This window comes from Megalops cyprinoides, chromosome 15 (genome assembly GCF_013368585.1).
Source record: "Megalops cyprinoides isolate fMegCyp1 chromosome 15, fMegCyp1.pri, whole genome shotgun sequence".
In the NCBI taxonomy this organism is placed as follows: domain Eukaryota; kingdom Metazoa; phylum Chordata; class Actinopteri; order Elopiformes; family Megalopidae; genus Megalops; species Megalops cyprinoides.
In genome coordinates this window covers 30,503,317-30,531,282 of record NC_050597.1, presented here as the reverse complement: position 1 = coordinate 30,531,282, position 27,966 = coordinate 30,503,317, and the positions used below count along the sequence as shown (strand labels likewise).

General features: G+C 45.4%; 1 protein-coding gene across 2 annotated transcripts; it reads left to right on the top strand.

Moving 5' to 3' along the window:
- Positions 1 to 183: 183 nt before the first annotated feature.
- On the top strand, positions 184 to 27,966 carry zgc:154058 (uncharacterized protein LOC795538 homolog). Of its 2 annotated transcripts, XM_036546871.1 has the most exons (8): positions 184 to 513; positions 916 to 1,183; positions 8,471 to 8,518; positions 10,552 to 10,638; positions 13,016 to 13,083; positions 20,653 to 20,780; positions 26,872 to 27,049; positions 27,693 to 27,966. In XM_036546871.1, the coding sequence occupies exons 2-8, from the start codon at positions 1,119 to 1,121 to the stop codon at positions 27,935 to 27,937; spliced, it is 819 nt and encodes a 272-aa protein (XP_036402764.1). In that variant the 5' UTR covers positions 184 to 513; positions 916 to 1,118; the 3' UTR covers positions 27,938 to 27,966. The 2 variants fall into 2 exon arrangements, with proteins under 2 accessions (XP_036402764.1, XP_036402765.1); XM_036546872.1 differs by lacking the exons at positions 184 to 513; positions 916 to 1,183 and adding an exon at positions 1,943 to 2,027.

Below are 27,966 nucleotides of genomic sequence, written 5' to 3'. Positions count from 1 at the left end.
GCAGCAAGGTTTCGGCACATGACAATTTTCAAAGGCCGAAGATGGGCTCTGATTATGAAAAGGTCAGGCGCTACTTTGCCTGTGAAGAGCACAAGGAAACGAGCTCTCGAATGCAGGGGGGTGGAGGGGGGAGGAGGAGTCGCTTGAAACAGCTGGCTTGGTTTACAGCGTAGCTACCGACGTCTACACGGGGAGAGACCCGAGACAGCATTGTGCCCCCAAAACACGCTTTCATTGAGAATGAGAGATGGGGGGTGCGAGACGGCAACAAATCAGAGCTCACCTTGGAATGAGTGCGGAGTGAAAGTCTCCGTAGCCGTGGTCGTGTACAATTTTTTTGAGGGGAACAGGGGCTGGATTGTGCCGGAGAGAGGTGACGAGAGAAATGCAATTTGACAGAAGTGCATTCCTAAATCCGTAAGGATTCGCGGACATGGGAAGGTACTAAAAACTATTTAACTGGAGAGCGGAGACGAAAAAGTTCCTGCACATAAGCCAACTGTCGAGGAAAGGGTAAGATGAAAACGTTAGTTTTGTGGCTAAATCCAGCCAACAAGCATCTTGCCGAAGTTCTGTTACCTAGCTGAGTTTACGAGCTTCATCATTCAGCCATTTTGCTGGATTAGTAAAAAGTTCAACCTATCGTGCTGTAAAATTGTCCGCCCAGAATCCAAGAACTTCGACGTTGCCCTTTCCCATGAAAACGCTTTTTAAGAGGTTATGCTGAGTGTTGGGTCGCTAATTATAAAACATTAACAGTGTATTATTATAGCGACGTGTTGTTACTGTTCTGTTCTAGAATATAATGTACTGTGTTATTATTACAGAACATTGTGAATATTATTATTTACAAATAAAATCTTAATCTATGTTGTTGTGTGAAACTTGACTAGAATACGTTTGTTTTCATTTCAGATCCAGAGAAGATACGCCCGACAGTAGGTGCTACAGGTTACTGATTAAAAGTTGTGAATGCGTGGGAGAAATGCAGGTAAGGGATTTACCTGTCTCTGGAGTTAAATGGTGATTGAGAAGAAGCTACCGAGAGTGCGGCGAGGGAGGAAGAAGAAACTGATTGTTTTTGGAGGCGCAGTTTCGTTCGGAAACCAGGGTCGGAGATGTCCCTTTGGATGATCTTACCTGTGAGCCTCCCTGCCTTTACCATCACTGGAATTTGGGTCGTGTGAGTATTGGTCTGACCGTTTGCTGAAATGTGAAATGTGCACTTGGGTGCAACAGGCGCTACACTAACCTTGTCTAGTTTACGTTCGTGTTGCATTGTTTTCCCCTGATTTTATAACTTTGCTATTTTCGTCACAGGTCTTTGACGTACCATTACCTTGTTCATTTGCATTATCAGTATTAGTAATGCATGTATGGAGCAGGGTGTTTATGTTCCCATTAAAGTGACGATCTTTGTAGAACACATTTAGCCTTTTTGTCGTATGGACTCTAATGAAGCGCTGATGAAAGAAGAGGAAAGAAAATAGTGCATAACCGACGTACATCCATGGACACTAGGGAGGCAGGCAGGTTATATAAGTAAATGGTAATGTATGCGCTGTACTAGAACCTTCTGTCAAAGTGTGGCAAGATGTCGAGAGCATTAACCGAGGGGACTTGAGGGGCTGCATTCACTCTGAACTTACACAGTCTGCACACATTCTTAAGAACCAAGGCAGTAAAGTCACCGGCTTTCTCCAAACCTGGACTTCAATGAAGTCTAAAAAAATCTTTATCCGGGGGACCGCTCAGAATCCAGTCTGGCTATAAATATGTATTCTGCATGGCCTCAGATCACCCCCCCTGCCAAGTGCACTCTAATTGCCCACCCCCCTGCAATGACACTAATTACCCTTAAATTTCAATTCCAGGGTCATATCAAAGAGGGAGGATGAAAGAGTTTGTTGTCTTGTCCCAGTGTGTTAACGTCGTGGTGAAAATGTAGAAGGCTCATCTCTGTGGAACATGGGTAGAAGGCCCTTCTCTGTGGAACATGGAACATGGAGCCATTCTGTTTTTTAAAGGTAGTCTGTCTTGAAATATGCCCAAAGGTGAAATTAATTTTCCTTCAGAAGCTGAAAGCCGCTGCCGGGTTTGAACGCCACGCTTGTTGCAACTTGGGGGGGACATCAATCTGGAGTGCGGAGGACCTGCTGTGGTAGGAGGAAGCCGCAGAGGTGCGGGGTCAATTTTCTGGTGACTTTTATTTTTTTGGTGTGTGAAGAAGACATGACAGCTCCACCGTGAACATTTAGCCTGCTGTTATGGTGATGTGTGTGACAGTGTGGGAGGAGTTAGGTAAGGGAGTGGGGGGTGTTCTGTTTGCTCCTGTGTTGTGTTGAACAGGAGGAGATGTGCTGCCCGGTGATTGGTAATACGTAGACCCAGGGGGTGTAGCTCTGTGTGGAAGTGTGATGAGGGGGTTGGGGAGAGGGGTGTAATGCTCTCACCCACTTCCTTCCTCTGGAGCACGTGCAGGCACCCTATCCAAGAATCAGCCAGAGGCCCTCCTCTGCTTTGAGTCCTCTGCTGTGAGAAAGGCAGTCTCCTGATGGAGGAGAAAAGAGGGGGAGGGCCATCAGAGCCATTGGTCTGGTTTATCATTAAGCCTTGTCGTATCCCACCTGTGTCTAAAAACAAACTGCTAGAGGAGATCACTCATTCTGTGTTTTGGAGCAGCTCTTCACCCGTTTCGGATGGTTTGGACCACCACTCCAAATTTGAGGGAAACATTTTGCACTCCAATGTCCCTACATCGGCTCATTTTGACACAGCTCCAGGTGGCCCTGGGTTACCTGTCCTGTGATGTACAAAAATATTTCTACCACTATATTCAAGAGAGCTTGTGCCTCATAACCAGTGACATCCTGCTGAAAACTTCTGACAATATTTTTTGCCTTGGCTTTACTTGACTGTGCCTATCACTAGACATGGCTCTGAACTCCTCTATGTCCACCTCCTGTGCTGGCTATACAGTCTCAGGGGCCTCTTCACGACCAACACTACTATTAAGACATGCAAATAAATACTTGATATAAAAAAGTCCTCATGTACACTTCAATTAATATAATTGAAGTGTACATGAGAAGGATGGGCTGTCTTGGAACTGTGTCAACTAAAATGAGTACCAGAGCGAAAGGATATTGGAATAACAGTAGCTTTGACTAATTACCCTGTAGTTTGGTCATTTGTTGGAGTGCCCCTGATGTTGTCAAAGATGTAAGACCTGTGTTTATGTTTCTGTTTGGTAGTTTTAAGTTTTTTTTTTTAGAATTACTAGGTGCTCTGGAGACCGGGGGAGCAGCCGGCTTGTGGCCAGAGGGGAGGTTTTCTTACTCAAAACCATCTTGATGGATATACAGCTGCATAAATGGATAATATCCAAAAAAGTGATGTGTACACTGCCACATTGCCCTGGAATGGGTCATTTGCTAAGGGAATGTATAATTAAATAATATCTAAATTGATTTTATGTCATTCCAGGGGAAGGTGGCTGGTCGTGGTGTGGTTTTTTAAAAAGGTCCTCCTGCGTCCCTATGCAGGGTGTCTGATGGATTATATGCATAGAGGACTCAGTTGTAAGTTGCGCGTGGGTCATGTAAACAGACGAGCTGAACCTTCCACCTTCATCTCCTGTCATGGCTTGGATTGTACCAAAACCAGATGTTTACCATACTTGCGGTGTGTTAATACATGTAAGATCATTTACCCAAAGCTGTGTGACTTTTGGACAGTGTGGAGATCACCATAAATGAGCATTTGAGAAAGGCAGTCAGTTCGTGTGGTTTCTGTCCAAAATCTCAGCCTCCTTTCACCTGCAGAGGAATGCCTGAAAACATGCACTGAGCACTGAATGTAGTGAGGCTTTCACAGTATATTTTATACATTCACATTGTACATGTTATTTCTTGAGAGCGTTTTATCTGCAGCTGTGCTTTGCAGTTTCTTCTCTGTTTGTGTCTGTGTATATCCGCCACTCTTGCTAGGTCCATGTCCTGTGTGTAAGCTGACAGGCATTAAGTCAATCACTGACAAGAGGACTGGGATCCAGAGCTCCATTTTTAGCTTCACAGACCCTCTTACACAGAGTAGCTCTCATAGCTTACATTTTTTACATGTTGTCTATTTATCCAGCTAGATATTTACTGAGGCAGTTCAGGTTAAGTATGTACTTAAGCATAAGTACCTAGCTGTAGGCAGTGGCCTGCCTGGGAATCAAAGTTGTGAACCGTGCTCCTTAACCACTGTATCACACTGCTTCCTGTAAAGTGCACCTATCCTTGGCTGTGTTCACTCCAGTGTGGACTTCACACCTGTAATCCCAGTCACAGTGGAGCTCAGTTACACAGCCGTTGTTTTTGTTATGTAAGAAGCAGGTAGTCATATGTGAGAGGTAGAAATCCTCTGTCAATTTTTGTCTGGCCACGTCATGGTTTTGGTCATAAAAAGGAAAGGCGGTTTATTTCTGGAGTGTGCTTTACTACTTAATTAAACATGATTCTTCTTCTCCACTTAAACTTCAGATTGCACAGAGCGGATGCTTTTATTATTAAGCTTATTATCAAGCTTATTTGTGTTTCTAATTAAGAGATAATTCTTGATCATGCATGACTCCAGAAATCTGGGTTAATGTGAAGGCCCCAAACTCCATGCGTAGATAACCTTTTATTCATTAGTCAAATGTAACTGGAAACTTTGAGAAATGTGACACTAAAAATGATGCTTTACCAGATTCAGATGGTGACAGTTCATGGTTCGTGAGAGCTGCCCTTTTTTGAGTCGTGTGCTGAAAAGGACAGACAGGGTAGCCAAAATGGTCACCATGTAATTGACGTCAATTTGGGGTTTAAGCTGTGGCTGGGTCCAGGAGATGCCTGAGCTTTTAGGCCTGTGTGTTGTTGCCTGTTACCATTGAGCATGAGCCTTGTCCCATGCCATGTTCCACTAAATGCAGTCCCAGAAACCCTAAAAGAGGTGTCACGTGGCGGTGTATTAGTAAGAAACAGTTCAGGTGGTTACAGACATGAATGGCATTCAAGATGAGTAACTGACAGAATGAGTAAACAAAGCAAAACTTTCACCGACTGATTTTTTGTCTTTTTTTGGGGGGGTCTATATTGCATTCCATCCAGTTTTTTATTTTGTGGCAAATTCTTAGGGCCACAAAACATTTAGTCATTTTCGGGTTTCACAAAATTTGATATTAGGATATTCTGTCTCATGCTTAATGCATACTGATGTTGGGAGTGATTATTCATAATGGCCCGGGCAGATGGTGGAGTATTTGTTTGTGAAATGTAATTTCTCCCCTGTATGGAGCAGGACCCAGGTGATGGAGTGCTTTCGGGTGCTTTGAAGATGCGGTTATGGATAGGGCTGGTGGTAATTACTGTTTAGCCTGTTGCTGACCCTGCGCACTGTCAGATGTGGTTACTGAGGACAAAGCACGGAGTGTGAGGAGGGAAAGATGTGCAGCCCTGGTACTTCTATTCCACTAGTGTGTATGTGTATGTATGTGTGTGCATATGTGTCTGTTCCCATGTGTTTGTGTGTGGATGTGCATGTGTGTGAAAATGTGTAAAAGAGAGAGTGTCTGTTTTGTGCTTGTTTTTGTGTATGTGTGTGTGTGTGTGTGTGTGTGAATGTGTGTGTGAATGTGTGTGTGTCTGTGTCTGTGTTTGTGTAAATCTGTGTATGAGTGTGTGCGTGTGGTCCATCTCTTTCCCTGCCCTAAAGAACATGCTGCTTACTCACCAGGCTGCCTTTATTTTGCCCCGGTCACCACAAACATCCAAACAGGATGCCGTCTGACCTGTCACTCGTTCACAGTCTGTGGGTGTTTCTCACTCTGTCTGAGGGCCTGGAGGAAAAGGATCTCTTATGGCCCTTTCCGGAGAGAAGAAGGAGCTCTGTTGTTTTAAGGCTGTCTGGGAGGGGCTTAGAGGAATGAAGAGGGTGTTGCCCCCCTGCACGTTGACCCCGCAGAGTTGGTTTGATAGGACAGAAGTGACCACTGCCCACTGATTCTGTTCAAGAATCTCCTGGTAATCTCCACCTCAGAATTCATGGTTCCCTTAATGATGTAGAGTCGTGCAGGTCCAGAGGAGGAAAGCAGCCCTAGATCTTGACATTTCCACTACCATGCTTGACTGTTGGGATGAAGTTCTTTTGGTGGTAGGCAGTGCTGGATTTTTGCCAAACATGGCCAAAAATGTCAATTTTGGACCCATCTGTCCAGACAATGGACTTACAGAAACTTTGAGATTTGTCCAGGTGGTGTCTGGAAAGCTATAAATGGGCAGTTTGGTTATTTCTTGACAGCAGCGGCTTCTTCCTGGCAACCCTCCCATGAATGCCATTTTGATTCAATGTTCTTCCTATTGTTGAAGCAATCAGGCTTTTACCTGATTTATTATTTTTCTTGTGGCTCTTGGGGATATTTTGGAAGGTTGTACACTTCTAGGCTGAGTTGCCATCATGTTAAATGCTCTCCATTAGGACTGTGCAATATGACCAAAATTTCATATCCCGATAATGATACATATCACGATATAGCACATTTTCTGTAAATTTAATGAATGAATAGTTTATATAAAACGACCACATGGAAAGGCCTATTTCTTATTACATTTTGAATTATATACTCGACAGATAAAAGGTACTTACTCATATTTGATTATTTTTCTCCTTTTATTTAGAACCTTTGTGCAAATTTTCAATTAACCCTTTCACACGTAGGTGCGATTAAATTGGATTAGACTGGAAAAATTCTAGCTAATTTTAACTATGAGGAAACAACGATTTAACGTTAAAAAATATAGTAAATGCTAACTAAAAACTATGAGAAGCTTAGTAACGCTAATGAAAACATAACGAACCATGTAAGGTAACACGTGCGCTACATAGCATAAAAATAACTTACATGCGAAAGGGTTATGCATGTAATAAAATATTAATGTATAAAATATAAAAAAGTAAATAGAAAACACTTTTCAACTATAGTTTTGTGTCATGTTCACTTTCCTGCCTGCATCTGTGCAGTGTGGAAGAACGCAAAGTGTCGTCCAAATGACAAAAAATATTGCCTTAAAGTTTGTGATTTGCTACACAACGAAATAAACGATAGAGCATGATATGAACCGATAGACGTTTTTCTATCATCGCATGATATATATCTTCATATCACACAGCCCTGCTCTCCATTAGTACATTGTTTGCCTTACAGTGGACTGATGGAGCTCAAATCTTTTTGAGATGATTTTATAGCCTTACCCAGACTGATGTGCTGTCACTACCCTCTTGCTGATGTCCTGTGAGATCTTCCTTCCTCTTGGCATGGTGTGTTTGCATTCAGCTGTATGGGTAACACCAAACTGACCAGGTTTCTTATCTCTGTTTATCAGGGTCCCAAACTCTTTCCTAAAGATCTTTCCTTTGATTAGTTAATTTGGTACCCAATTATTTACCCATCGGATTCTACCTACCTACTTGGTTTAACCAATGCAAGTTGGAGTTCACTTACTTTTGAACCTCTATTAATTCCTTCTTAATTTTGTTTTTCTACCACATGCATGATTTCCTTTAAACCAACCTTTGGAAGTGGTAAATATAAACCTGTTACGTCAGATAAAAAAGACTGGTTCTTCTTAAATAAAGATTTCATGGTAAAAACTAAAAAAAAAATCTATTCTTGCACAATGAGTTCACTTACTTTCAAGCAGCACTGTACATACATGTAACAACAGCAGCAATACTGTAATAGTGTTTAAAATGTGTCATACAAGCTTATACAAATATTGAAGTTGTATTGCTTTGTTTAGTGCAGTTGCTTTTGCTGGTATATACACATAACATAGCACTTAGTATTGAGGCAAATCCAGAGAACAGGAGAGGATTATGTAGTACTGGTCTCTTAGGGTTCAAACCATGATTAAAGAAACAATTATGTCATTCACATGCAATTCAAAGCCATTCTCAGCCATTACAAGTAGATTCAATCTGAAGACACAGGACCGTACAGTGTGGAAGGATTATGTGGATCTGGCATTAGTAGCAGTTTCCCATAGACAGTGGCCGGGCTTGACATAATTGTCCAGTTCTCTGAATTCTTTCTCCTTGGATGTGACTATGCGTGCAGCTGTGACACAAATGGCCTTCGTGGAAGAATGTGGTTGGATTAATAGGAAACAATTGTCTCAGGTTTGAACAGCGTTCCAGGATTATCTCGATAACTGACTGGCACAACATGATTTCAGCCACCTTCAGTGAGCCGTACCCCCATGTTGAATAAATTGCAGACACGGTCCAGCCATCGGGAGGAACGTGGCTGCGTTTAAAGTATGGTTAAAGAGAGGCAGCGTTCACCATTGTTTCGTTTGTAACACGTTCCTTTGTCAGGCTGGAAGTGCGAATGGAAAGGCAGTTAATGATGGTCACCAGAACTGAAATCCCTCTAATCTTGTTTCAGGTACGCCATGGCCCTGTACAATCACCATGTCTGTCCCGTGGATAACTGGTACAGTAAGCTTTTCTTTCCTATGTGATTAACCCTGTGTGCGAAAATTGTACTTTGCCTCTATGCGTTAACAGCTTCTTCAAAGTGAGTTGCTTTGTTTTGCTTCTAGCTTTATTTCCATTCACTCTCAAATGCGCTGTGTTTTTATGTAACCTGTACAACAGCAGATCACCGACCAATATCGGCCAACAACTGGTTGTGCTGGGAAATGGATTATGGCGGGGTGGGGGGATGTTTTGGGACCTTGGCACCTTGGAGAATGAGCACTGGAGAGTCCCACATGACTTTGACCGTGTTGGTGCCATGGCGATAATCTGGTTACGCAATCCACACCACCAACTGCCGTGAGGGAGATGATGTAGCAAATCAGTTGGTTTACTGTTAAACCACATTACTCCTGTTTTCGTTTTCTTGGGTGCAGACAGCACACTCTTTTAGCAATTCAGTAACAGGATTAAGACAGGACAGTGCCTGTCTCAAACAGCGCTCAAACGCTCAGACATAGGTTCATGCCATGATATCAACTATGTTTTCCCTCTTGTAAGGCGTTAGTTCATCGTGCTGAAGTAGAGGTGAACGTTTATGAACGGAGTGCCAGATTGGGGGGGTGGAGTCGCCTCCTAGGCATCCAAAACCACGGTGTCCACTTGGTTTGTGTTGCTCTGTTCATGAACTAACGTAGTAGTAAATCTTCTTTTGAAAGGGAATCCATCCCCAGAAGTAGGATTTTTTCTCACCCAAAGGGCAGAGTTTTAACAAAGAGCAGCTCTATTGTACCTTCCTGTGATGGGGAAAATCCACTGCTACATGCTAGGATGTGGACCTGCTCTTAGCATCACAGTGCGGATGGTAGTGGAAAGAGGGGGGGGTGGGTTAATGGCATTCCTTGGGTGGAGGAGATACTGGAGCAGTGTATATGAAGTAAACAGGGATTAGAACTGCCATGCTATCTGAGACCAAAAAAATGATCTCTTCTGTACACCGTCCAAAGAGGATACCAAAAAACTAAACACAAACTGGGATATCCATGTGTGTTCACTGGCTGCTCTGGTGTTATGACAAATGAAATCGGTCTGAAGATGCGCAAACTGTTTGGGTGATGTAGATTGGGTGAATTCCTCCAACAGTGGTATGCTTCACGGCCAGTCTCACGCACATTGCATCTTGCCAAGCATGCAACTGTTGGTTAGCTGAGTTATTAAAACTAGACCCGTTTGCCAAATGTTACTGCCCTTCGCCAAATGAGGAATGTCGGTGGGAGTGGCGGATATTTTCGCTCCATGAGGGCTGCAGAGGATTGTGGGAAATGTGCATTAGGGGATGACACCATGTGTCACAGAGCAGGTTTGCTTTTATGGCAATGTGTAACTCGAGGGTCAGCAGGGGAATGCAACATTTCCCGTCTGCTTCTACTCACTCTCTGGCCCTAAACCTTTCAGGCCTCTGTCAGATCCGCCTAGCTGTAACTATGAGCAGTAGAGGCACCCTCTGCCCTTAGCAACTGATCCTGGATAAGACATAAAAATTGGTAGGGGCACTAATCTCAGATCTGTTAACTTGAGTTGAAAGTAACCCATTGCACAGTGAGCTCTCTGTTCCCTGACACCAGCCTGTAGTTTGGCCACCAGCCAGTGTGAGGCGCTCTTCCTCCCAGCATGGTCTCTGCTGGGGCCCGTAATAAATCAGGGCCTTGTGCTGGGCTTGGTATGCTCGTTGTCAAACACCACTCAATTCATCAGGGCCTAACCTGCAGTCAATCTTGTTAACAGCTGACTCGAAGCCATTTGGAAATGACTTCTTCTTCCAGTGCTGGAAACAGAACGGTAGCTTGTTGCAAAAAAAAGTTTAATTCTCGTTGCCCCGGCCCCGCACATCCAGGGGATTGTCCAAAACAAACAGCAAATAGCTTGAGTCTGTCTTTTCTGATGAACATGAGGGAGAGATGTTTGGGCTGGTTTATTGCGTTTCTCAGCAGCTGATGTGTGTTTTTCTGTGTTTTCTGTGTGTGTGTGTGTTTGTGCACGCGTGTCCAGGTTGTATAACCAGTCCTGTGAGGAGGACCTGTCCCTGCAGAGGGGGCCGTTGCTGTGCTGCACCTTGGACCACGTGCCTCTGATCAGGTGAGCCTTGACTTTCCCACATCGCCCCTAAACTAACTCGGCTGTAAGACCTGCTCCGGGGACCTCCCGAAATCACAGAGGGGCCTGAACTTGAGTGAAGTCAGAGGAGCAGAGACACATTTTTCCTGAAGGCAGAGAAAGCCTGGTGCACACAGCCCAGCTCTTAGACTCCAGTATAGTGTAGTATGTTTTTTTCTCTCTTCCTGTTTCCACACACTCCCTGTTTTATGTGTGGAATTAAGTTAGGAGGCTAAAATAGCAAGTCAGCTCGCTCCAGTTGCAATTTATGGAGGAAAACTGCTCCCCCCGCTGCCCCTCCCCCCAGGGAATAGCCAACTGAGACTGACCTATGCAGAATGAGCTGAGCGGAGGCAGCCAATGGGAGCAGGGCCAAGCGCCCCAGTCTGGGCGGCAGCTAGCTTTCCTGCGAGGCTGCAGGCCTATGAGCTTTTGGGGCCTGGTGGGAGAGGCAGAAGGAACCACAGTCAGGTACGGAGAATGGGAGCCAGCGAAACATCCGTTAACTCCTTCCATGCTGTCAGTAAGGAACATGAGCAGGTGTTGGGGTGGAACGAGTGGACTGCATGCTGACCATGAGCTGATGAACCCTCCTTCTCCAGCAAAAGTGTGCAAAACTTTGCAGTGTACTTTATTCTGTTCTCACCCTGCAGCTGTTCTCCCTTTATTGTTTCTTCTCCACACTTTCTAAAAATTTTTCTGAAGTCTTTTTTTGTGGGCGTTTGAAGTGCCTCTACTGCCCTATGAAAAACAGGAACGTGGAAGGCATTGTTACCACGACCTCTCCCGTCACCTCAATGACACAGTGTGGCTGTCGTGTGAGAGGTGATTCCGGTGCTGAAAATAGCGTGGTGCTGACATTTCCTCATCTGCGGGACAGGCCCGCGCTTGCCTAGCTGACACAGGAATCCCGCTGCATAGAGCTCTCTGCCTGTCTGCTGCCAGACAGGAAAAGATAAAACAGTTTTGTTTGAACCCTCTTTTAAGCAGAGCATTGAACATCATATGAGAATAAGAATGTAAACAAAGTTTTTTTTTAAATGCTTGCTATGAGTCAGATCTCATCTGGCCAGTCAGTTTCACATTTATGAAGGCACTTCTGCTATGTGCTGGCTTAAATCCAAAGTGTGCGTATGGTGATATGGAGATGGTCAGCGGACAGAGCTCGGTGGCAGTCAGGGACAGGTCCCTGGGTTCATTTTGGCAGTTCCCCCCCTGGGCTTCAGGGGTGGGGAGTGATGGCAGTGGGAAATGGGTGAGAGGTGAAGCTGAGAGAGCCCCTCCCTCTCCTTCCCTTCTTTCCCTCCTTTTCCTAGAACTGCTGGAATATCCTGGACCTCTCAAATTGTCTGGACTACTGAAACATTCTGAACCAGTCAAACGGTCTGGACTATTGAGACGTTCTTGAACACTCATACATTTGGACAGCTGAAACAGTGTGAAATGTTGCTGTTGCAGGCTGTTGATGTCCGGCCGGTACACAGCCCTTTGGAAGCCTCTCTATGTGATTTGGGGTGGGGGGGCTCAGGGTGGGATGCAGTAGAGCTGGGACCACCTGAAGAAGTTGGCGTTCAGCACCAGAACAAAGTCCCCTTCACCTGTCCTGTAAAACAGAGGTACTGGCGCCTAGCAGTGCCATCTCCATCAGAGTAGTGCTACCCATGGGAAGGTCGAGAGAGAGTTTGTTTTAGATTCTCAGAGCTCACAGCTGTGCGATTCACCCCCTGGTGCTTTCTCTCATGCCTCATCCTTTCCCACAATGCCCAGCTGTGTGTGTGTGTGTGTGTGTGTCTGGGGGGGGATTGCACTTTCTCCTGCTGTCAGGGGGTTGGGGGGCAGAAGTGGGAACACGGGGTCTATTTCTGCAGCAGTGAGTTTGGTTGAGGGGCAGCGGTGTGGCATAGTTGTAAGGAGCAGGGTTTGTAACCGAAACGTTGCTGGTTCAGTTTCCTGCTGTCTCATTATTAAACGTCTATGCTGCCAATGAGGATGACCCTCAGTTCTTGAAAAGAAATCTTTGGAATCTTTGCATAACTTCAAAGTGATGAAAATCCATATTGGGATTTGAGATGGTTACTTTTAATTGGAGGAGACTTACACTGTACTGTTGTGTACATAGGATAAAGCACCACCCCCGCCGCCAGTCTCTCAAAATTGAGTCGATTGGAGTTGGGTCTTGTTGATGTGTTGATTCCCTGCTGGGGCATTGCTGTTGTATTCTCGGGCAAGGTTCTTAACCCATAATTGCCTAAAATTGTAGCCTATGTAAGTTGTTCTGGATAAGAGCCTCTGTGAATTGACAATAATGCAATGTTATGTCCCACCCTAAGCTCCTTCCCCGTTTCTGATCTCATTGCAGTAAGTGTGGAACCCTGCCTCCTGAGAGCTGCTTCTTCAGCCTGATCTGCAGCACGGGCTCCTTCATGGGTGAGTATGGGGAAGCCAAGCACTGCAAAGGGCATACACCACCTGCACAGGCTAACGGCTTGCAGTTGTGCCCTACCTGGGAAACGAATCAGCAAACTCTACCCTATGAGCCCTGTTCCTTACTGCCACACCACACTGCTGCTGCACCAATGCTTAAGCCCCCACAGTGAGCAGAGTATCAGAGGGTGATTGGTTTGAGTCCCGGTCCCGACATGCACCCCAATGTACAGGTGTTCCAGGAGAACGTGGAGTTCTATGGAGTAATATGAAGCAACAGTCGCTGTGCTGATGTACGTTCCACTGTTGTTAATAGTGTTGTGCATTCATCAAAGTTGTGTGAAGTGAAAAGGCCTTCTTTGGGTATGCTGAACAAGCTGTTTCAAACAGCTAAAAGGACTATCCTCAAAGTACGGAATAGATTTGCTTTGTGCTTATAAAACAGAGTTTTAATTGGGAATCCACTCATTAGGGAGAGGTACATGTCCCTGAGAGGTGAGATTGTCAGCAGTCTGATATGGCATGGGTCATTTTACAGAAACAATTTCTCAGGTGTGTTTATATAGTAAACACAAGCTTTGTGTTTGTGTGTGTGTATTTGCATGTGAATTTTATAGTGTATGTATATTTGAGCATATGTGTAAGTATTGCATGTCTGTGTGTGTGTATATGCACGTGTGCCAACATGTGAATGTGTGTTTGTGTGTGTGTGTGTGCGTATTTGAGTGTGCGTGTGTTTTTGTAGTTGTGTATGTATATTTTTTTGTATGTGTGTGAATTGCAGTGTGTGTGAGTGCCTGTGGTTTTAATGTGTTCTCCCACTCACTGTGTAGCTGTCAGTAGTTTGGGAGAGGCCCTGATTGTGGTTCCCAGTCGATGTTCCCCAGTTGTGCCCCCCCAAAGCCGAGAATAACCTGCACACCAATATTCACATCCCCTCTCACAATTCCTGCCAACTGTAACCCCACCAATGAGATACAAGTCCTCCCCAGGGAGTTTAGGAGGCATTAGCTGCTATTTAATGTTTGATTATTTGATTTTAAAGATCTAGTCTAAGCCCCAATATGGTCCTGTGTTTGGAAAATGACAGAAACATCCATTGGGTGTGCACGTGTGCTTCAGGTGAATTTTTGCCGTGGGGAGTGTCCAGCGAAGGTTTCCTCATTTGTACTTGCATTTAAACGAGACCTGGGCCATGCCCCTGTGTTTGTGTGGCAGAGCTGAAGTGATTAGCTCCTGTGAGCCCTGTGTAAAGCCTTAGATATCGGGTAGCAGGTAGCCGAGTGGTTGCAGCGGTTACGTCACTCCCTGACACCTGGTTAACTAGCGTTGTTGCCGACAGGCTAGGGGCAACTTTAGCTCAACTGACAACATCGCCGGCCGTAAGGGGTTGACAGTGAGCAGTGAGAACCCAGGTTCGAAACTCACTCGCTCACTGACCCTACACCCGTTTCATTTGCACCCCCAGCTGAAGGGTCCCTATTGTTGGAAGCATGGCAGACAGACTGCAGGGGTGTATCAAAGCGTGGGGGCGCGCCCTGTTGGGAGCATGGGTGGGTGACTGACCGCAGCAAGGGTGCGACAACAATCTGGAGCTCCGTTTCAAGAGGCGATTGTTACGTGGTCCTCTTATCGAGTGGTCCATTTAAACTCCTCCTGTGCTGTTTGTTTAAACGAAACAATCTTATTTTCGTTGGGTCGCCATGAAGGAGAATTCTGGGAAAAGGCTGAATTGGGCGAAGTGCTCATGATCACGTATTTCTCCCTGTAAAAACAAACTGTGGCAGTGTGCGACAGTGCTGGAGTCCTTTTGATTTGGGGACCTCATGCTGACGGTTCCCTTGACTATGCAATAAATAGTATTTTCTATGTGTGAGCATGTATCAGAAACCTCATAGGTGAAGCCCCAGTGATGTAAAATATCACTGGGTGAAGGCAGGGTGAAAACAAGAAAAAGATTTGAATAGCCAGTTTTTCTGTTAGTTTTTTGCAGTACTTTACATTAGCAGCATTAAAAGGCAAGTGCACAAATGCAGCATACTCATGTACTTAAAAAATGATTTCGTCCGTGTTGCGTAGTTGCATTATAAAATGTGCATTTCTGATGCTCAAGTTGTCAAAAGTGTACTATAATTCACTGTGTCATTCTAGTTGTTGCCAAATGGTTTTGCAGTTCTCAGAACTGTAGTAAAATGTTACAAAACCGACTGGACATCTTTTATTGGTGAAATCATTTTGTCGGCTGAGATAGATGTGCCCGTTGGTTCAAGTCATGTCTTGCTTTTTATCAAGTGAAAATCATTGCAGTTATTGTAATATTACAACAGTATTCCCTCATTTTGTAGTAGTTCTGGAAATATCATTTGGTGTTATTGCATTAATTGTGTATTATTTCAATGTCATGTAATAGTGAGGCCTTATTTCTTCTTCTGTTTTTATTTATGTAACCTACATTTACCAGGTACAGTCAATTGAGAACTCAATTGACTGTAGAATTCAAATTAGCTTTATTGGCTAAAATGAGTGACAAATAAATGAAAACTAGTAATAACGATGGTTAACAATAATCACATTAAAAATAAGTAAATAACAATTGCTATTATACTGCAACTATTATCATTAACAAGAACAACAACAACAACAACAACATCAGTACAGAGAGACTCATTCATTTAACAGAGAACAGGAAGATCTAGGAATGTGGGAATATAGGAATATTATTTCCCTTGTGACAGGCATTCTTATATTGTGCTGTCTGCCTTGCTGTTTTCCCCCACCCGTCCTAAGAGGAATTTAATTTTTTTGCAGTTTCACAGTGTCATGAAATGTGGTATTTGTGAAGTTTTGGGAGGTCTGTCTCTCTAATTATTTTATACTGGGATAGGAGAGTGGAGAACTAATTCACTTTTTCTGTGAGTGAGGGAGTTGTTTAGTTAGCTAATCTTGTAATACTTAATCTTCCATTATCAGTGCCTTGTTTTCCAACATTTTTTTTCTTTACGCATGGCTAATTATAATAAGCTTGTGTAGTATCCTGTGACTCTCAGCTGGGAAGGGACCTGCTGAGACAGTCTGATCGCAGTGTGGTGATAGCCAAACCCCTGCCTGTCTAATACATCGCTCCACACTGCTGTAAAGGCCTCAGACCCAGCGCTGTGTCTTCATTAATTCAGAAAATACCTTCCCTAGGAAAATTTAACAAGGCAATAAACGCCTCGCCCTTGCTGTAATGCAATGTGTGAGTTTCCTGCCAGCAAGGGCTAATAAACATCCCTCCCTGTGTTTAAAAGTTCAAATAATACACAGATGTGTTTACACAGACTGTTGTTGTGAGTTTATATTTATGAGGTGTACCAATAAACACATCTGAAAGGCCTTGTGGGCTGTCTCAAAAGGCCAGAAAACCAGGAAACCTTGTCGTTATGTGTTTTTTGGTGCCTTTTGCATTTATATACAAGAGCAGATAAACGAGAGATAACGCTTATGTTTCACTCCTTTAGCGGAGGTCACTGAATAAGGACAATGACCTTTTTTTCCTGCTGGCCTCTGGGTATGTGCACGGTCCTCTCTCTCTGATGTTAATTGTTGAAAGCTGTCTTTCTTCCCTCAAAGAAACAACAAAATGTTTTTGTTTGAAACCCACCTTCTGCAGCAGGAACAGGTTTATTTTACTCTGAGGTGTGGTGTGAATAGCATTGGAGAATAATGATGGACCGTGTCCAATGGGCTGTGAGAAACAATGCTGCGTTTCCTGCGCTCCAGGCAAGCGGGTGACCGAGCAAGCCTCGGAAAACGTGGCGGCCGCCAAGAGGGCCTAATATTCACAGTGTCGTCACCAGGGACAGTGGAAAGATACCGTTCCTTCAGTCAGCTCTGAAAAAGCCTAGGGATGACTTTCCCTGACAGATTTGAGGATCTGTAGTTGGGGTTCAGTTCACTTCAGCCACTTGTGTTGCTGTAAACCCCACGTGTTGGTGTGTTTCGCTTCACACTGCTGCTGTTTGGCTTGGTGGCAGCCCCAGTGGGGGGGTGTCGGCTGCTGCCGTGGCCTGGACCCGTTGGCTTGGTCCGGGGGGCCTGGTCCCGGTGGCTCGGCGGAGCCCTCGGCACCAGATGTGCACAGCGTGTGCATCACATGTTCCAGGTTCGTTTTCTGGGGAGGATTGACGCTGCTGTTAAAAGCGGCTCCAGCACACATCGCCACCTTCTGTAGTAAACAGACATCAGGAATTTGCTTACGCAGCGATGTTCCCATCATAGAGCAGATCACTTCCTGGCCCTGGAGATACCCGGGGCTCTATTTTTCCATCCTCGTTACTAATCATGCTCTGCACTGATTCAGACCTGGCCCGTAAACACACTGCAGCTCCCACGCTGGCTTTCAACACTGGACTGTTTGCCGCACATTTCATTGTTTAAATGTACCGTCCCTGGTCAGTGGCCCTTTGGGAAGAGAGTAGCACTGTGAGTCAGAGTTAAACTGGAAACTGGTGAAGTCATGTGCAAAACTGTGCTGTGCAGCAGTGTTGTGGTAAGGAGCAAGGCTCGTAACTGAAAGCAACTCTGCTAAATGACAATAATGACTGCAACTGGCACGTTTGGTTTATAATGTGTCTTGTTCTCTTTTTTGGCTTCCTTGTACCACTTGTGCACCACCTCAGATTTTACATCTGTGGGCACCAGGCCCTGGAGCATTCTGGGAAGTGTTACAGGGAAAAATATGGCAGGGTTGCCATAAAACCAGCAGGTTGTGCACCACACCACAGACCCAGGGCGGGAGACAAGAAACAAGGGGCTTGCAGACCCCCTTTGCTATGACCCCCCCCCCCCCCCCCAACCCAGTCGGCCTCCGTCAGTCATTACCCAATAAGAGGACCTGAGGGGGATTGAGGCTTGGGTTCACAAATGTGTTCTCTGGAAGTGCACAGTCCTCCCAGACATGAGCAGCAGCTACTAATCCATCTCTCCCCCCAGAAACTCCACACTCCCCACTGCCTTTCATGAAGTTCCAGGAAAACAAAGCATATTTTCTGGTTGAAGGAACACTGGAAACATTTTTGCCGAGCTGCGTCTCGCTAACAAATCAAGACCAGCACTGCTGAAACGTGCCCGAGTGGGGATGCTAAGGAGGGGTTAGGAGTGTGTTTTGTGTCTATGCTGGAACACTTACCCTCTCAAAACAATCCACTCCGCCCCTGATTCTGTTGTCTATGAATGCAAAATGCAATTGATCATTATTTTCCTCTGTTTAGAGGAAAAAATTATATGAAGTCTGTTTGGGTGTATTTACATTTGCCCCCAGACTAGTGTCATGTGTGTAACCACAACAGAGAGGTTGCATTCGAGTTTCAGCAATCAGTACCATCAACTTGGCCTTTTTCTTTTTACGGGGGGAAAAATGTTTGGCTGAAGTGTTTGATGAGTGTGAAGTCCATAATTGAGCAGCAATGGAACAGTGTCTTGTACAACAGGTTTGATTTATATTGTATCAACAACCTGATGGCTCTCTCTTCCTCCTTGTTTCCCTCGCTGTCTCCATTGCTCCCTCTTGGCCCCCTCCCTCTCCTGCTCTCTCTTGCTCTGCCTTTGTTTTTCTCTCCTACTCTGTCTTTCCCTACCTTTTTCCCTCTCTCTTTAGTCACTTCTACACAGAAACTTGGCTTCACCTTGGGATTTGAATCCCTGGTTTTTCCCCTTTCATACCAGCCTGTGAACCCAGGAATTTCCTTGGTTCCCTCGTGTACACTACACCACCCCAATCCTGCATTTGCAAGTCAAAATGTGTGAAATGATTATAAACGACACCGCTACTCATCTTCCGAGGTCCGTGCCTCTCTCAAATTACACAGTTCACTGAAGCATAAGCAAAACGTCTGAAGACATCAGAGATAATGTTACAGACAGAGCTCAGTTAAGTGATATTATGGAGGACATACAGGCCCAGTTTCATACATTAATCCTAGTTGTAGGCTAAGACATTTCTTTTAATGGAGATTATGAGGAACGTTTCAGTCTAGGACTCGGCTAAATTCCTGTCTGTGAAACTGGCCCATAATTATATATTATAATATATGTATATGTATAATATAATGTATAATATATAATATATAACATAATTATTTAATTTTTTTCCTTTTTTGGGGGGGCAGTTACAGTCATCTGGTGCTTGTCCTCTTCTCTTTTCTTCATCATCCTTTTTTCTTCCTTGTGAACAAAGTTATCCATTTTAGCAAACTGTTCATGAACTTGCCACATACTTTGCTTTGCTAGATTGATAGCTAGCTTGATAGATTACATTTTTTCACTCCCATTGTCAGTACTTCGGCCCCCTAGCTGTTGTTTTTGTGTTTCTCCCTGTCTGTCAGTGTTGTCTGTGTGCTTTTGTTTACGGATCCCATGTGTTCCTGCCCTGCCCTGCCCCACTCTCCACCTTCCCCGCTCTCCGCCCTGTCCCCGCCCACCTAATTTCTTGATCGTCTCCACCTGCCTGACTGCTCATCTCAGTTTTTGTCTGTTGGGTACCCGCCTGATTACAGTTTGACCCAGCCTGCTCCTGTTTTCGTTCCTTGCTCCTTGTTAATTCCACTTTGGACTGCCTTTCTGATTTTTGACCCTGCCTGTTCTGCCACTACGAACCTGTCCTGCGATTTCCCTTTCAAATAAAACCTCCTGGAGCCTGAGTATGCCTGGTCTGCGTTTGAGTCCGTGCCTGTACCCTGACACCCATGGCTTTTGGAACATGATGTCCTGATGTCCTTCATGACACAAATTGTGAGGAAATTTACCAGGTCAGACCTAGCTCTGGAGCTGGTTAGTGTTCCTGGGTCTGATAACATTAGAAGACTCATTTAATATCACAGGCAAACCCAGGAAATCCCAGGGAAAAACCTGTTCCCAGGCCAGTGTAAAAGAGGTCTTTGTTTCTGTCCTCCAATTTTTCACCCTCTCCCACTTTCTTTCTGTCACTCCCCTCTTTCCTCTCTCCCCCCACCATTCTCCCTTCATCCCCACTCCCTCCCTTCCCCCTCTCTCAATTCAATTCAGTATGCTTACTGTCGTCACAAATGTACACATATACATAGTGCCAAAGAGATATTGCGAGAAAATAAACATGAGATAACATAAATGGTATCCAGTTATGAATTAGATAATTAAGTAGTTAAATTAACAGATCATTTTATACAAAGGAAACATTTTTGAACAGTGCTAATTTATTATTAGAGAATAACTGATTTCAACATAGACAAAATATGTTTTAAGTTAAATGGTAAATAATTTCTTGTCCCACAGACAGCAAAAGGATGTGGTATTTTGTGCAATGATCACTGTGCATTCTCTCTTCATCAAGTAAAATATCTCTCTCCCTCCCTCTCTTCTTCTCCTTCATCCTCTGCCTTTCCATCATGCTCTCACTCTCCCTTTCTCATTCCCCTGTCCTCTCCCTCTTCTTCTCCATCACCCTCTTGCTCTCCCTCCTTCTCCCTCTCTCTCCCCCCTTCCTCTCTCCCTCACCCTCTCCCTCACCCTTTCCCTCTCCCTCTCTCTCCCTATCCCTCCCTCTCTCCCGTGCAGTAATGGTGATTGTGCTCCTGCGTTATGCCCATGTGATTGAGAAGCATCAGAACTGTGTGCTGAATACTGCAGGCCTCTCCACAGGCTGGATCTGCGCAGCTGGTCTCATCATGGTGGGCAACTTCCAGGTATGCACTCAAGGAATGTGCATGCACACACGCTTTCTCTCTCTCACACACATTCAAATTATTACATATTCATAACATTGACAAGATGCTCTTATTCAGAGCATCTTACGTAGCTTACTTTTTACATGTTTACATTTAAACAGTTGGATATCTACTGAGAGGCTTCAAGTTAAGTACCTTGCCTAATGGTAGAACAGCAGTGGTCCACTCAGGAACCAAACCAGCAACCTTTGGGTTATGAGCCCTGCTCTGTAGCAAACATCATGCTTGAGTTGAAGCAGGGCAGTCAGGACAACACAGATGGAGTTAGTGAGTTTAAACATGTGGTGCTTTGTGTGGGGATGTCAGCCAATGAGGCTTCGCTTTAACAGTTTATAGGAAGGTTGCCATGGAGACAAGGGAGGGAAAGAGCTCTCCTTCTGCTAATATAAACTATAGAGTCCTGCTTTCTCCAAGTGCACCTCCTTGGCTCCTTGTTTATGTGTTAAGGGTTGGAAACACTGTGGACTTGAACCACCGTCTGCAGCTTAGTGTGAACCGAGGATGCGCTCCAGTGTATTAAAGAGATTAGAATGTGGTTTTCTTTTAGGGGTCTCCAGCTGAGAAATCATGCCACGTGATCTCCATGAGCTTGTGTGGTCTTATAAAATAGCAGTTTTCTTGACGGGCGTCATTTGATCCCCTGGCCTTCTGAACCTGTAGTTTCCCTAGGTTCCTAAAGATCTTCTGTTCTTTGACTTGCCTGCTTCTGCCTGATTGATTTTATGACTGAAATCATTCACCTTTTTAAAGCATTGAGAGAACACGATTGGCTTTCAGTGGATGTATACTCGAAGCATATTTCACTGCCAAGACACGTGTTGAAACGCAGAATCCGGCACAGGATCTCTTGTTTGCAGCAGCAGCATGGCTTGGGAGGTCCAAGAAATCCAGGGTCTGAATAACTCTTGACAGCTCATTTAACTACGTTGAAATGCTGCCGGATGGGCCAGAGCCCAGCCTGTCAGGTCTGTAACCCACTAAGCCATTAGGCCTCAATCAGCAGGCCGATTGGGAGACACAAACTACAGCCTCACACTATCAGGCCACACCCCCTGCAGGAGTCCATACAGCCATGCCACACCCCCCGGAAGGAGCCAACATTTTTAGGCCACAGCCCATGCAGGAACTCACACTGCCAGGCCACACCCCCCAGAGAAGCCCACACTGCCAGGCCACACCCCCTACAGGAACTCACACTGCCAGGCCACACCCCCAGAGAAGCCCACACTGCCAGGCCACACCCCCTCCAGGAACTCACACTGCCAGGCCACACCCCCACAGGAACTCACAGTTCTAGGCCACACCCCCCTGCAGGAGCTTACATTGCTAGGTCACATCCCTTGCAAGAACTCACACCCCCCCTGCAAGAGCCCACTATCAGGTCATACCCCCTTTGCAGGAGCTCACACTGCCAGACCCTTTTCTGGTTGTAGAAGGAAGTCTGTGTACAGAATGTTCTCAGCTGTTGGGTTCTGTGCACTGTGCAGTTGCTCTGGAAATGAGAGCACTGCCAGGCTCCTGCCGGGGGGCTGGCAGAGCAGCACTGCAGAGATCACCTTTCCCAGGCTACGTCACCACACGTGTGGCCATTGTTGCAATTTTAGGAACATCAGATATAGTACAGTGTTTAGTCTGAGATCCCACTGCTATATCTCTCAGGAGGGAGAACTTTGTGTGGGGGCAAACAAAAGTGAGCAAAGAATGTTTGGAAAGTCCTCTCCTCTGGGGACCCCAGCAGTAGAGCATTTTGGGAAAAGGACTTGGGAGTTTACAGGAAGCTTGTGGAAGCATGCCTTGCAGAGAGGAGGAGGTTGCCTTGCAGAGAGGAGGAACTCTCAGCAGCATCTGTGTGGCCCAATCAACAGCATCCATCAAATCTACCATAGCACTGTAATCAATACAGTGTTAAGGTGCACAATCATAGAGTGCAGTCACAGACACACTATGGTTTATACATTCGTATTTAAGCACTTGCATAAACACCCAGGGTGTTGGTAAAGCACCTTATGGGACAGACAAGATCCTGCCCCCTCTCTGTCACAACTGTCCAATCAGCTGTAAACCACACCCCTCGTTGGCTGCCTGGCTCCTCCTCATTTTTACTGTGATGTGCGGTGATGTCACAGCGGGGTTGGGGAGCGGAAAAGCTTGTCGCCCTGTCACAAGGGTGGATTTATCGCATGGTGGTCTCTCAGCAGATCTCGCCTTCTTCCCATGGGCCTCGTAATTCTCCCCAGAGCTGATTCGTTTGCTGTGGAACCTGGAGTATCCCCCCCTCCTCCGACTTTCTGCCTGTCTGCTTTATGTCTGGAGCTGTAAACACACTGAGCCTCACCTCCTCCCCCTCCGGGATCAGCATGTTCCTTTTAGCTGCAAATTACCTGATCAATGATAGGACCCAGGTTGGCAAGTTCCTGGCAATGCAGGGGCCCATCACTCAGACAGACTGTAGCATGTCAAAACAAGCATCACCTGTCTCCTTCCTGCCCATTTTGAAAGAACTGTGTGTTGCTACAGCACAGGTTTTCATTATTGAGTTTAGCACTGTGGTGCTTTTGTTGTGGTATGCGTTGTGATTGCATTGAAAAATTTCAGCTGACAGTTACTCCAGTTCAGATATGTGGCTGTGTTTGAAAAGTACCCTTTGAAAAGTACAGGGCATGCGAGGGTGGCATTCATAGTGTGAATACGATAACTGGCAGTTGAGGGGGAAACATGAGTTTTACTCCAGAAAAAACTTCACTGAATCCACTTCTGCAGATCCAGGAGAAGTCCATTATGATAATTCCCGCTTTGCCAGTGATAACAAAGACTTGAAAATGTGCCCATCTGTCCCCAGTGACAGTCTGTAGGCACAGAGGTTCATTGGCACAGAGTACCTTACATTGCTGATGCTGTGTGTGGTCTTTTGCGGCCTATAGACTCAGTGTAGTTGGTCCTGTGTGAGTGTGTGGTCAAAAACGGTCTGTAAGCCCTATATCGTTGGCAGTATGTATGGTGATATGAGGTCAATAAACCCAGTGTAGCTGGTACTGTGTTGATCATATATGCTCAGTAAACCCATTGTATCTGTTGCTTTGTTAGACCGTATGTGTTCATTAAGCCAATTATAGCTGTTGGTTTGTTAGACCGTATGTGTTCAGTAAACCCATTATGACTGTTGCTTTGTTAGACTGTATGTGTTCAGTAAACCCATTATGACTATTGCTTTGTTAGACTGTGTGTGTTCAGTAAACCCATTATAGCTGTTGCTTTGTTAGACTGTATGTGTTCAGTAAAGCCCATTACGGCTGTTGCTTTGTTAGGCCATATGTGTTCAGTAAACCCATTGTGTCTGTTGCTTTCTTAGACCATATGTGTTCAGTAAAGCCATTATAACTGTTGCTTTCTTAGCCCATATGTGTTCAGTAAAGCCATTATAACTGTTGCTTTAGTAGGCCATATATGTTCAGTAAAGCCATTATAACTGTTGCTTTGTTTGACTATATGTGTTCAGTAATCCCAGCATAGCCAGCGCTGTGTGTGATCAGATGTTGCTGTATTTTGGTGTATGCACCCTGGGGACACAGTGACATCGCGGTCGCGTCAGTGTTTTTGCTCCCTTCGGCTATGCCCTGCGTCCGCCCACCGATCCGAGAAGGTGGTGACACCAAGGTTCGGAGGGTCTGGTAACACTGTGTTCTCAGGAGGTGCTCAGCCAGATTGCTGGGGGGGTATTGCCGAGCCGTGCTCCGAAGGCTGGGGTCACATGGCTCAGCTAACGGAGGGAGCTGAAGTATTTTGTTTGGAGGCAAGTGAGGTGGAAAACCTGTGTTGTCGACGGCGTGCTGCCCGCTGAGCGTGCTAACGAGGGGGAGCCGAGTGTGTTGGCGAGGCGTGCGGCACTCCCCCTGCTGGCAGAATGGGAACACAACACACAGCGTGGCTGGCATGGACCATCTCTGCATGCCAGCAGCCTCGGCCACTCAGGTTCTGTCCTGAGCAATGGCAGATCACCTACGCAGCTCAGACTGTCAGGAGAGGAGAGGATTGCAGAAGCAGGCCAGTCAAATAGCGATGAGCTGAACATTCTGCGTTAGTGTATGGCTGGAATGAAAGGCTACAGATTATGTGGCCCTCCATGACCAGTGGTCAGCAGCCACCCACCGCGTCTGTTGATGAAGCAATGGTTCCATGCTGGTTCCAAACCCTTGTCAGAGAAGCTGTGTGCAGTAAATGTTTGACTGCATGTCACTGGAACAGGAGTTTCAAAAATGCCACAAATCTGAGGGCTATCTGGGAGTAACTTCATGAACTGCAAATAGTGTGACCCACTTTCAGAATAGTATATTTATACTGTCGTAGTATGCTAATGCTATGCTAAGTTGTTAAGTTGAGTGATTTCTGTCCTAACATCATCAGTCCATGTGAAAGTGCCTCTCATGCTCGCCTGCTGAATCCGAGGTGTTCAGGTGATTGTGGATGCCACCTGTTCTAATGTATGAGTGTTTGTCTCACCAGAGCTACTGCCTGGAGCAGAAGAACATAGTAGTTTATTCCATAGCTACTCACCCAGTTCACTCCGTGTGACACATGGTAGGTAGTGACTCAGTCGTGTCTTGCGTTCTAACTAGGGGTCAGTGAGAGTTGTCAGCTGTGCAAATTATGGATATTGGGTCTTTTGGCATCACATTCTAAATGGCACCCTTAATGAGCGGGTACCAAAGGTCAAAGTGTCACTACAAGGCAGGGTCAAAGTTGTTGAGGTTTAGTTTTTGGGATATGATTAGTTGGGCTGTTTGTTTAACTCTGTGAACTCCACACTGTGTTCCTGTCCACCATCTCATTCAAATATACCAGAGTTCCCCATTAGCAATTTGAGGCTTGTTTTTAAATGGCTTAGATGGGTTTGTGATGAAAAGCATGCAGTGCTGTTTTTTCCATGTGTGAATCCAAGCTGCCTTAATAAAGGCATTAACTCTGTATGCAAGGTGGCTGTTGCTTAATAGCTGTTGATAATAGATTATCATGGAATATTTTCCTATTATAATATTATTATAATAGGAAAATAAATATATCCTATTATTATAATTATAATATTTTCCACCTGCTCTGTATTTCATTGAAATGAAACTTGTATTTCCATGGAACTGGTGTGTTCTAGAGCCTGAGTCATCTGCCTGAATGTACTTAATTCATTAAACATGCTGCCATTCTTCATCCTGTTGCATCAGAAGACATCATGTTCATGTCAGTGCTATGATCCATGGCTCCACTGTAGTGGAAATCTTGTACTCTGTGTGTGTGCATGAGTGTGAGCGTTTGTTTGTTTGTGTGTGTGAGTTTGTGTGGGTGTGCATGTATGTGCATGTCTGTATTTGTGTGTGCGCTTGTGTGTGTATGCCCATACATGCATGTTTGTGTGGTTATACATACGCGTTTGTTTTTGTGTGTGCCCCTTCATAGCAAAACTTTGGGCATGTGTCCAGTGCTACTTTTCTCAGTTTCTCACATAATGACACAGAGCAGGAGCCCAAGGCAGGAGCGCTGAATGTCAGAGTTCTGAATGCGGGGGTCAGGGGTGAAAACCCTGGGCGCATTCACCTCCACTCCCTCTTGTGGGCATTCTGAGCTGTTGTCGCTCTGGCTCACAGGGCAGTGCGATCCTTCAGTGTGAGAGATGCACTGTATGGAAGAAGCTATGCGCCCCATTCTTCCCCAAAACCCCAGACCCAGCTAATGAGCAAATGCATCTTCTGTGACACACATTCTACAAAAAACTACTTAATATATGTGAGAACATAAGAAAAAACCTCAACTTAGACAAATGACTGCATTCTTCACTACATTCCTAAACTAATTGTGTAAAACATTGATGATGTCCACTGGCCAGCGCAGTGTTTAATCTGAGTAATATCCATGGCTGTGAGAGGTGCGTGGTATGCGTTTTGATGTGTTCTTTCCAAACCAATTCTGACCCCTCCCAAAGGACATGGGGCTAAGCTTTTTCCAACTCTTGGCATTGGGTGTGTGTGGCTCAGTGGTGACGACCCCTCTCTGTGCCCCCCAGGTGGACCACGCCAAGGTGCTGCACTATGTAGGAGCGGGCGTGGCCTTCCCCACCAGCATGCTGTTTGTGTGCCTGCAGTCGGCGCTGACCTACCGGCTGGCCAAGACACAAGCCGACTACAGGGTGGGCCACCTGCGCTGTGTCATGACCCTGCTGGCCTTTGTCGCCCTGGTGCTCAGTATCCATCACATGGGGCAGGGTAGGGGGGGGGGGGGGGGGCTGCCAGGGCTGTAATAACGACAGCTTGCTTGAGCAAGACAGTTGTATGTGTATGATTTTTTAAGGTCCAATGCAGCACTTGTATTAAAAGCTTTAATTTGTTGTAGCACAAAATGGAGGGGGAGTCATGTTTCACAATGACAGCTTGCTTGAGGAGGACAATTGTGAGTTTTTTACAGATCCAACACAACACTTTTCAGAGCTTGAATTTGTTGCAGGTTGCATTAAAACAAAAGCAATCATTTACCAGTTTGGCAGTCATAAAAAAATCATAAGCCTTGACACTTTCTTGATGTCTTTCCCGCTGTCTAAGTCCAGGTTTATACCCAGAGATCGTGTGAAAACAGTATTTTGTGGTACTATCCATCAACAGTGACGTGGAAAAATCGTGGAAGGTTTTTGGATTCTTGTCTTACCCCCTTATGATGAAAGTGAGTAATATTTTACAAATGTCTGCAGGCTAGTTAGCAGCACTTTGGTCTTCATCCATTTGGATGGTATGTTAGAATGTTTGCCCTTAGCAATTGATCCTGGATCAGAACTGAAATGTACCCAAAGGCCATTTGGCTCAAAGCTGTGTTCCTTAACCTCCTGTTCTCCAGGTGGCGTGTTTTTTGTCCAGGACAGCTTTGTGCTGCAGCATGCCTCAGCTATTTTCGAATGGGTCTTCTGCGTCATCATCATGCTCTTCTACGGGACCTTCGCCTTCGAGTTCGGGGGCATGTCCAGTGACACCTTGATGGTGCTGGCCAAGGGCGGAGCTCAGGATCCCTCTAGCAGGGACTGCAAGGCAGAGTCAGTGGGAGGGGCCAGCCAGCACCAGCCTGAGAGCATCTCCATGCTGTAGAGGGGACCTGATTGGCCACTGCTCTGGCC

Excerpts from the sequence above, each read along its gene's own strand:
- zgc:154058 (XM_036546871.1), top strand. The coding sequence starts at position 1,119 with ATGTCCCTTTGGATGATCTTACCTGTGAGCCTCCCTGCCTTTACCATC. Across the intron at positions 8,519-10,551 it reads GTCTGTCCCGTGGATAACTG|GTTGTATAACCAGTCCTGTG; the intron begins GTACAGTAAGCT and ends ACGCGTGTCCAG. Across the intron at positions 27,050-27,692 it reads CTTTGTCGCCCTGGTGCTCA|GTGGCGTGTTTTTTGTCCAG; the intron begins GTATCCATCACA and ends CCTGTTCTCCAG.